Source organism: Procambarus clarkii, chromosome 37, assembly GCF_040958095.1.
Source record: "Procambarus clarkii isolate CNS0578487 chromosome 37, FALCON_Pclarkii_2.0, whole genome shotgun sequence".
NCBI lineage: Eukaryota > Metazoa > Arthropoda > Malacostraca > Decapoda > Cambaridae > Procambarus > Procambarus clarkii.
The window spans coordinates 5686642-5697834 of NC_091186.1; the positions used below are offsets into that span (position 1 = coordinate 5686642).

An 11193-nucleotide genomic window follows, 5' to 3' on the forward strand; every position below is an offset into this window, starting at 1 on the left:
GATTGTTGTTTAGACCCTAGGATGTTAGAGATTGTTATGTGATTGTTGTTTAGACCCTAGGATGTTAGAGATTGTTATGTGATTGTTGTTTAGACCCTAGGATGTTAGAGATTGTTATGTGATTGTTGTTTAGACCCTAGGATGTTAGAGATTGTTATGTGATTGTTGTTTAGACCCTAGGATGTTAGAGATTGTTATGTGATTGTTGTTTAGACCCTAGGATGTTAGAGATTGTTATGTGATTGTTGTTTAGACCCTAGGATGTTAGAGATTGTTATGTGATTGTTGTTTAGACCCTAGGATGTTAGAGATTGTTATGTGATTGTTGTTTAGACCCTAGGATGTTAGAGATTGTTATGTGATTGTTGTTTAGACCCTAGGATGTTAGAGATTGTTATGTGATTGTTGTTTAGACCCTAGGATGTTAGAGATTGCTTTCCAAGTACTTTTCATATTTCCTTTTGTGCTTGGAGCTGCCTGCGCTCAGGGTTATTGTTGTATTCGGCGGGAAGAGCAACGAACATGTGATCCTTATGACCATTTGTCCAAGTCATAGTTTATTTTAGTTCATATATTATGCCTGTGTTATATATATATCAAATATATATCATATATAATATATATTATACATATAATATATGTAATATATTTTATTACGCCCATCCTGTGGGCGATAGTGGAAAGGGTTACAGAAGAACATAATGGGCTCAGGGACTGAAACCCACAATTCATTTAGCTAAGCAAGTTACAGTCGTGATGAGCTAGTTACAAAACTCAGTGCAGTGAGGAGGGACGTGTCTGCCAGGGCCAGCTTGTTGCATCCTTATTAAAAATTATTTGTTCACTTAAGTCTTTTCAGAGTGTTATGAGTTTAGTTAAGCTACCAGAATGTATATATTATTATGGTTGTGTGATTAAGTCTGACTGAGAATGATTACTTCAGTCTGTTGTGTGTTAGTAAAGATATATATTCAACACTTGGTAACTGGGGGGAGGGGGGGGAGTAGTCCAGAGACGCGCATAAGGAGAGCTTGAACCTGAAAGGGGGTAGAAATAGCCTAAGCTACTCTATCCCTTTGAGATGTATTTCTTTCTTGTCTCAATAAACATACTTGAACTTGAAGGAGAGCTTTCCACCCCCACACCAGTCGAAATCGGTGGGGTCTGGTGGACAGATGTCTGTTAAGTTAAAGTTCAGTGTATTCTTTGGTCTATTGTAGTTGATAGTTATTTATGGAGACATTAAATGTTATAAGCAATATGAGGCCTAAACTTAATAGATTATCTTGGGGATGCTGTTGTGCCATTTATTTTATTATATATGTATATATACACACATTATTTTTCTATGTACATTATTCCTTTTATTCTTTAATTATTAAATTGTATCTACTCGGAGCATCCTGGTGTATTTTTTACATGCATATTATTATTATTACCCCTAGAAAATACCCATGCCGACAGGTTCACAAGCCTTGCTGAACTAGTTAGAGACAAATTATAAAGGCTTGTGTCCGGAGAGTTGTTCCAACATAATAATTACTTCTATTAAGTGCCAATTCGTAATATTTTTGCCTTCCTAAGTACAGAGTGAACGCTTATTACACAGCAAGTAGATGTTCATTGTGCTTTTCTCTTATTATTCCATTGCATGTGTGCTACAAACGCTTCACGATTTGAGGTAAGTATTATCCTCTGTGCCAGGGGCCACGGTGTTTACATGTTTGTTAGTGAAGTGTTAATAATTTCCTTAGTGCTAATAATGAAAAAAACAAGCAGAATTGCTGCTTGTGGAGGCGCACTTTGAAGGGATTAAGATCTTGACAAAGTCTGCCTTGATTTATATGGCAGGTAAATTAGATTTAACAGCTAATAACAGAATGGTGAAGGCCCAGTTAGTAAAGCTGACAGTCACCCACTTAGTGGACGACGGTAGACTTGAGGAAGATGTTCTAGACGAGTTACCACAAGGGTCAAATGACCAATTATCAATGAAGTGTCTTAAGTTAGAGGCTCAGATAAAATTAGCTAAAATAGAGGCTCAAAATAAACAGTTAGAGTTAGAGGCTCAAAATAAACAGTTAGAGCTAGAGGCTCAAAATAAACAGTTAGTGCTAGAGGCTCAAAATAAACAGTTAGAGTTAGAGGCTCAAAATAAACAGTTAGAGCTAGAGGCTCAAAATAAACAGTTAGAGTTAGAGGCTCAAAATAAACAGTTAGAGTTAGAGGCTCAAAATAAACAGTTAGAGCTAGAGGCTCAAAATAAACAGTTAGAGCTAGAGGCTCAAAATAAACAGTTAGAGTTAGAGGCTCAAAATAAACAGTTAGAGCTAGAGGCTCAACATAAACAGTTAGAGTTAGAGGTTCAGCATAAGTTAGAGGAAGCTAGGCAAAAGCAAGCAGAACAAACTAGACAGTTAGAAATTCAAGGACAAAAGGCAGCAGATAGTAACATAGAAGAACAGATAATCGCAGCTGGACATGGTAATACTAGTAATATTTCAGGTAGTAACAACCCTCAGTCTAGAATTAATAAATATGTAGAGTTACCTATGCTTAATGAGGAAGACCCTGAGTTTTTTTTTACCCATTTTAGCAAAACCGCCTTCAGCATGAATTGGCTAGTAGATCAATGGGTTGCCATTATGCAAAGTTAGTTAAGGAACAAGGCTCAGGAGGTCTTTGCATCACTTCCTGATGCTACGAGTTTTGATTTTGATTTTGTTAAAACGATCATCTTAAATTCTCATCAATTAAATCCAGAGGCACAAACAAAAATTTCGTGGATTAAAAAGGGCATATGATCAGACTATTTATGACTTTACTAGGTTAGAAGAAAATTACTGTGAGAGATGGCTTAAATCTTACTTAGCACTAGTCTCCGTGGTGTATTGGTAAGACACTCACCTGGCGTTCCGCTAGAGCTTTGTCATGGGTTCGTATCCTGGCCGGAGAGGATTTAGTGGGTCCATATCCTTAACTGTAGCCTCTGTTTAACTCAACAGTAAAATGGGTACTTGGTTGTATAAACGATTCTTCGCGGCGGGGATCGTATTCCAGGGACCTGCCCGCAATGCTACGCTTACTAGTGGCTGTACAAGAATGTAACAACTCTTGTATATATCTAAAAAAAAAAAAACTTTCAATTACAGAGTTTGAGGCTCTTAAAAACCTCCTGGCTTCTGAAAAGGTATTATCTTGTCTCCCGGACAGCTTATCATTCTATATAGTGGAACAAAAGAATATTACTGACAGTTATGAGCTCGCAAAGCTTGCGGATGAACATGAGTTACTCGCAAGAGGGCGTTTTAGGGCCACATAATAATCCTCATAATAATAAATTTAATCAGCATGTTCAGAAATCTAACGTTCACCAGACCAAACCAAGTTATAACCCACTGACTACTCACATGAACTCTTCTCCTGCTAAGACTAAGAGAACACACAGTCGGGGATGCAACATCCCAATAATGTAACTACCAAATCCTCAGTGGGTGTGACAGGGTCCACATCTGACAATAGATTTTGCACACATTGCAAGAGAAGAGATCATGTTGTAAATTCCTGCTTTATTCTTCACCCTAATTTAAGACCTACAGTGCTCATATTTAGTAGAGGTGTGCAAAATAGATATAATAAGCATGTTACTGTAGATCCCAAATAGATAGCCACTTATAATCCCTATATGTATGCAGGGGAATTATTTTATAAAAATGGTAAATAGAAGCCAGTTATAATTTCAGGGACACGGGGGCGTCTCAAACACTGATTACCAAGCATGTACTCTCTATTGTTGCAAAGAGAGATATTGGTGAGTTTGTAGTTCTTCAGAGCATTGCAGGTTATTAAACTGTACCTCTAATAGATATCACTTTGATATCCATCTTTACTCCAGGCTTGTGCACTGTTGGTGTCAGTAAACGCTTGCTTGTCCCAAATGTTGAAATCATACTGGGAAATGATATAGCCATAAATAATGTTGTTGGGAAGGTTCATCCCATTTTGTTTCCTAAACCAGTTTATGTGAGTGGCCAGCCAGCTGTTGAGGATGGTGTTATCTACCCTACATGTGAAGGATAGGAAAGGTTCTGGTGAAGGATAGGGAAGGTCCTGCTGTAGGATACACAAGGTGGTGAAGGATAGGGAAGGTCCTGCTGTAGGATACACAAGGTGGTGAAGGATAGGGAAGGTCCTGCTGTAGGATACACAAGGTGGTGAAGGATAGGGAAGGTCCTGCTGTAGGATACACAAGGTGGTGAAGGATAGGGAAGGTACTGGTGAAGGGTAGGGAAGGTGGTGAAGAGTTGGGAAGGTACTTCTGAAGAATAGGGAAGGGGGAGAAGAATAAGGACGGTACTGGTAAAGGGTAGGGAAGGTAGTGAAGGATAGAGAAGGTTCGGATGAAGGATAGGGAAGGTGGTGAATGATAAGGAAGGTGGTGAAGGAGAGGGAAGGTTTAAAAGAAGGATAGGGAAGGTCTTGGTTAAGGATAGGGGAGGTACTGGTGAAGGATAGGGAAGATGGTGAAAGACAGGGAAGGGGGTAAAGGACAGGGAAGGTGCTGGTGTAGGATAAGGAATGTTCTGGTAAAGGATAGGAAAGGTAATGCTGAAGAATAGGGAAGCTACTGCTGAAGGATAGGGAAGGTGGTGAAGGATAAGGAAGATACTGGTGAAGGAAGGGGAAGGTGCTGAAGAGCTGGGAACGTTCTGGTGAAGGATAGGGAAGGTTCTAGTGAAGGATAGAGAAGGTTCTAGTGAAGGATAGGGAAGGTTCTAGTGAAGGATAGGGAAGGTACTGGTGAAGGATAGGGAAGATGGTGAAGGATACTGTGAAGGTGGTGAAGAGTTGGGAACGTTCTGGTAAAGGGTAGGGTGAAGGATAGGGAAGGTACTGGTTAAGGTGTAGGGAAGGCGGTGAAGAATAGGGAAAGTGCTAGTGAACGGTAGGGAAGGTGGTAAAGGATAGGGAAGGTTTTGGTGAAGGATAGGGAAGGTTTTGGAGAAGGATAGGGAAGGTACTGATGAAAGATAAGGAAAGTGGTGAAGGATAGGGAAGGTACTGGTGAAGGATAGGGAACGCACCAGTGAAGGATAGGGTGAAGGATTGGTTCTTAAGCTTTGTTAATCTTTCTTCATATGAAAGATTTCTAATTTGGGGAATTAACTTAGTCAACCTACTCTGGACACGTTCAAGTGAATTTATATCCATTCTATAGTACGGCGACCAAAACTGAACTGCATAATCTAAATGGGGCCTAACCAGAGCAAGATATAGCTGAAGAACCACACCAGGTGTCTTAAGTTGCATTCACTGGAAAGGCGAAGAGTTAGGGGTGACACGATAGAGGTTTACAAGTGGGTGAATGGACATAACAAAGGGAATATTAATAGGGTATTAAAAGTATCAACACAAGACAGAACACGAAACAATGGGTATAAATTGGATAAGTTTACATTTAGGAAAGACTTGGGTAAATACTGGTTCAGTAACAGGGTTGTTGATTTGTGGAACCAATTGCCGCGTAACATGGTGGAGGTGGGGTCCCTCGATTGTTTCAAGCGCGGGTTGGACATGTATATGAGTAAGATTGGGTGGTTATAAATAGGAGCTGCCTCGTATGGGCCAATAGGCCTTCTGCAGTTGCCTGTGTTCTAATGTTCTTAAGGATGGGTAAACGTGGTGAAGGATAGGAAAGGTGGTAAAGGGTTGGGAAGATACTGGTTAGGAATAGGAAAGGTGGTGAGGGATAGGGAATGTTCTGGTAAAGGATAGGGAAGGTGGTGAATAATAGGGAAGGTACTGGTGAAGGATAGGGAAGGTACTGGTGAAGGATAGGGAAGGTACTGGTGAAGGATAGGGAAGGTGGTGAATAATAGGGAAGGTACTGGTGAAGGATAGGGAAGGTGATGAAGGATATAAAAGGTACTAGTGGGGGACAGGGACGATAGTGAAGGGTAGGGAAGGTACTGATGAAGGATAGGGAAGGTGGTGAAGTGTAGGTAAGGTACTAGTGAAGGATAGGGAAGGTGGTGAAGGGTAGGGAACGTTGTGAGGGATAGGGAAGATTCTGGAGAAGGATAGGGAAGGTACTGGTGAAAGACGGTAACTGCAGAAGGCCTATTGGCCCATACGAGGCAGCACCAACTTATAATTACCCAATCCCACTCATATACATGTCCAACCCACGCTTGAAACAATCGAGGGACCCCACCTCCACTACTTTTCGGGTAATTGGTTCCACAAATCAACAACCCTATTTCCGAACCAGTAAATAACTTTTAAATGAGTTTTATTTTGAATCCACATCGAAATCCCATTTTTACGTCACCTATCGCTGGGTTCACGTCTCATTCGAAGAGCGGCCCCCCCCCCATGCCCAACACATTCTAGTCTATTTGACCCCAAAAATTTATTAAGCTATTGAAATCAGCTTTTCGAAAATCAGGCACTTTAACAGAATTTCCTCCTACAGATCTATTCCATTCTATGCTAAATCTGATTTCTCTGTGATCACAGTTCTCTAGCTCACTCCCTATTTCGATGTCAGTAATTTGTGTTTCCCTGTTAGTTAACACTAAATCTAAAATATTATTTTCCAGTGTTGGTTCCTTAGTGTGTTGCGTAAGAAAGCACTCATAAATTAATTCAAGAAAATTTTCTGCTTCATTATTCCCTGTTCTGTTAAACCAATTTATTCCTCTAAAATTAAAGTCACCCATGACACAATCAAGATGCTCTATATATATCATCCCATAGGTGCTTCACTGCCATCCTGTCTAAGTTTGGTGGCCTGAATATAACTCCCATCACTAGATTATTTGCTTTTTCGTTTAATTCTATCCAAATTGTTTCTATGTTTCTAAAGGGTTTTTTCAGTTATATCGTACTAAGACTAGGGAAAGGATAGGTCCATTAAAAACTGAGACAGGTCAAATAACAGATAGTGATGAAGAGATGAGTAGTATTTTTAATAAATATTTTGTATCTGTATTTACTAAAGAGGAACTTAACAATATGCCTTCAGCCGAACAAGTCTATGTGGGTGGGGACGAGGACAGGTTGACGAGTTTAGCAGTTACCAGGGATGATGTTCTTAAACAAATAGTAAAACTCAAACCAAACAAATCCCCAGGGCCGGATGAAGTGTTTGCTAGGGTGCTTAAAGAATGCAAAGAGGAGCTTTGTGACCCACTGTCAACCATATTTAATAAATCAATAGAGTCAGGCAGAGTGCCAGAGTTTTGGAAAGTTGCTAATGTGATACCAGTTTTTAAGAAAGGAGATAGATCACTTGCGTCTAACTATCGACCAATTAGCCTAACGTCTATTGTGGGAAAGTTACTCGAATCTATAATAGCAAATAAAATTCGTCTTCATCTTGAAAAACATAAATTAATAATTGAGTCGCAACATGGTTTTATAAATGGCCGTTCATGTTTAACAAATTTGTTATCTTTTTATTCTAGCATTGTTGAGGCAGTTGATAGTGGTAAGGATTGCGATGTTGTATACCTTGACTTTAGCAAAGCTTTTGATACAGTGCCACATGAAAGACTGATTAAAAAAAAAAAAAAATAGAGTCTCATGGTATTGGGGGTGCTATATTAAGCTGGATTAGGGCATGGCTATACCAAAGGAAACAGAGTTAGTATAAATGGAATCAAGTCAGAGTGGGAAAATGTTGTAAGTGGAGTGCCTCAAGGCTCTGTCCTGGGACCTCTGTTGTTTATAATATATATAAATGATTTAGATTCAGGTTTGAGTAGCAACATTTGCAAATTTGCCGATGATACGAAAATCGGTAGGGAAATTAATTCGGAGGAGGACTCACTATCACTTCAAGTTGATCTAGATAGGGTTTTGAAATGATCAAAGGATTGGCAGATGCAGTTTAATGCTAATAAATGTAAAGTTCTGAGGTTAGGTAATGATGATAGAGTTACAAGATACGAGCTAGATGGTGTTGTGATTGCGAAGTCGGATTGCGAAAGGGATCTGGGAGTTATGATTAGTAAGAATTTAAAACAAAAGGATCAATGCATAAATGTTCGTAATAAGGCAAATCGGACACTTGGATTTATTAATCGCAGCGTTAGTAACAAGACACCTGGTGTGGTTCTCAAGCTATATCTTGCTCTAGTTAGGCCCCATTTAGATTATGCAGTTCAGTTTTGGTCGCCATATTATAGAATGGATATAAATTCACTTGAACGTGTCCAGCGTAGGATGACTAAGTTAATTCCCCAAATTAGAAATCTTTCATATGAAGAAAGATTAACAAAGCTTAAGTTGCATTCACTGGAAAGGCGAAGAGTTAGGGGTGACATGATAGAGGTTTACAAGTGGATGAATGGACATAACCGGGGGGATATTAATAGGGTATTAAAAGTATCAACACAGGACAGAACACGAAACAATGGATATAAATTGGATAAGTTTAGATTTAGGAAAGACTTGGGTAAATACTGGTTCAGTAACAGGGTTGTTGATTTGTGGAACCAATTGCCGCGTAACATTGTGGAGGTGGTGTCCCTCGATTGTTTCAAGCACGGGTTGGACAAGTATATGAGTGGGATTGGGTGGTTATAGAATAGGAGCTGCCTCGTATGGGCCAATAGGCCTTCTGCAGTTACCTTTGTTCTTATGTTCTTATGTTCTTATGTTTGGCTCAGTTTGATTCCCTCTTTGAGACTACATTTCAAATTTTCCCTAACCTTAGGGATAGGGAAAGGTGGTGAAGGATAGGGAAGGTGGTTAAGGATAGGGAAGGTACTGGTGAAGGACAGCCCGCCAAACACACCGAAGTACGACGTTGGTACAACGTTCGAACAAGTTTTAACAACTCCTAACCAGTTATAACATCCATTATAGCAAGTTATAACAAGGTTTTAATACATCATAAACACGTTAAGCCATGATGTAACAACTTTTATTTCAAGTTGTAACAAGCGGAAAATAGAGCCGGTTACGGTTTGTGTTTCCAGGGAGGGAAGTTGGTGAAGGATAGGGAAGGTAGTGGTGAAAGGTAGCGAAGGTGGTTAAGGATAGGGGAAGGTACTGGTGAATGATAGGGGAAGGTACTGGTGTATGATAGCGGAGGTACTGGTGAATGATAGCGGAGGTACTGGTGAATGATAGGGAAGGTACTGGTGAATGATAGGGAAGTTGATGAAGTGTAGGGAAGGTGGTTAAGGATAAGGAAGGTACTGGTGAATGAAAGCGGAGGTACTGGTGAATGATAGCGGAGGTACTGGTGAATGATAGCGGAGGTACTGGTGAATGATAGCGGAGGTACTGGTGAATGATAGCGGAGGTACTGGTGAATGATAGGGAAGGTACTGGTGAATGATAGGGAAGTTGATGAAGTGTAGGGAAGGTGGTTTAGGATAGGGAAGGTTCGGGTGAAGGACAGGGAAGGTACTGATGAAGGATAGGGAAGGTGGTGAAGGTTAGGGAAGGTACTGGTGATGGATAGGGAAGGGTCTGGTGAAGGATAAGGAAGATACAGGTGAAGGATAGAGAAGGTACTGGTAAAGGATAAGGAAAACATAAGAACAAAGGTAAATGCAGAAGGCATATTGGCCCATACGAGGCAGCACCAACTTATAATCACCCAATCCCACTCATATACGTGTCCATCCCACGCTTGAAACAATCGAGGGACCCCACCTCCACTACTTTTCACGGTAACTGGTTCCGCAAATCAACAACCCGATTACCGAACCAGTAAATAACTTTTAAATAAGTTACATTTTGAATCCACATCGAAATCCCTTTTTACGTCGCCTATCACTGGGTTCACGTCTCGCTCCAAGACCGCCCCCCCCCCATACCCAAGACTTTCCACTCTATTTATGAATAAAAAACATGAATGATATTATGACTGGAAATGGGAACAATCCCATTATTTTGCATTAGCCCTGGAGGAAATGATGTTGGTCGAGTTAGGAGTGAGGAACTGAATGAGAGATATAAAACAGCCATAGAATTAGTTAGAAGCAAGGGAGGAATCCCGATCATAAGAACATAAGAACAAAGGTAACTGCAGAAGGCCTATTGGCCCATACGAGGCAGCTCCTATTCTATAACCACCCAATCCCACTCATATTTAAGTTCCGCGAGCGCTATGTCATGGGTTCGTATCCTGGCCGGGGAGGATTTACTGGGCGCAATTCCTTAACTGTAGCCTCTGTTTAACTCAACAGTAAAATGTGTACTTGGATGAAAAAACGATTCTTCGCGGCAGGGGATCGTATTCCAGGGACCATAGGATTAAGGACTTGCCCGAAACGCTACGCGTACTAGTGGCTGTACAAGAATGTAACAACTCTTGTATATATCTCAAAAAAAAAAAAAAAAAAAAAAAAAAAAAAAAAAAAAAAAAAAAAAAAAAAAAAAAAAAAAAAAAATATACATGTCCAACCCGCGCTTGAAACAATCGAGGGACCCCACCTCCACAATGTTACGCGGCAATTGGTTCCACAAATCAGCAACCCTGTTACTGAACCAGTATTTACCCAAGTCTTTCCTAAATCTAAACTTATCCAATTTATACCCATTGTTTCGTGTTCTGTCTTGTGTTGATACTTTTAATACCCTATTAATATCCCCTTTGTTATGTCCATTCATCCACTTGTAAACCTCTATCATGTCACCCCTAACTCTTCGCCTTTCCAGTGAATGCAACTTAAGCTTTGTTAATCTTTCTTCATATGAAAGATTTCTAATTTGGGGAATTAACTTAGTCATCCTATATTGGACACGTTCAAGTGAATTTATATCCATTCTATAATACGGCGACCAAAACTGAACTGCATAATCTAAATGGGGCCTAACCAGAGCAAGATATAACTTAAGAACCACACCAGGTGTCTTGTTACTAATGCTTCGATTAATAAATCCCAGTGTCCTATTCGTCATATTACGAACATTCATGCATTGATCCTTTTGTTTTAAATTCGTACTAATCATAACTCCCAGATCCCTTTCACAATATGAACATACTACTGTGACCTGGTGGTCCCAGGCCTTGGCTGGAGGTACTACTGTGACCTGGTGGTCCCAGGCCTTGGCTGGAGGTACTACTGTGACCTGGTGGTCCAAGGCCTTGGCTGGAGGTACTACTGTGACCTGGTGGTCCCAGGCCTTGGCTGGAGGTGCTACTGTGACCTGGTGGTCCAAGGCCTTGGC

At 40.3% G+C, this 11193-nt stretch overlaps 1 protein-coding gene across 1 annotated transcript; it reads left to right on the forward strand.

The window, feature by feature from the left end:
* The first annotated feature begins 1880 nt into the window (after positions 1-1880).
* Positions 1881-2657, forward strand: LOC138372090 (calponin homology domain-containing protein DDB_G0272472-like). The gene has a single exon (XM_069337352.1). It carries the CDS (start codon positions 1881-1883, stop codon positions 2655-2657), a length of 777 nt encoding a protein of 258 aa, XP_069193453.1.
* The last annotated feature ends 8536 nt before the right edge of the window (positions 2658-11193 follow it).

Bases quoted from the DNA above. Each gene is read 5' to 3' on its own strand.
- LOC138372090 (XM_069337352.1), top strand. From the start codon at position 1,881: ATGGTGAAGGCCCAGTTAGTAAAGCTGACAGTCACCCACTTAGTGGAC.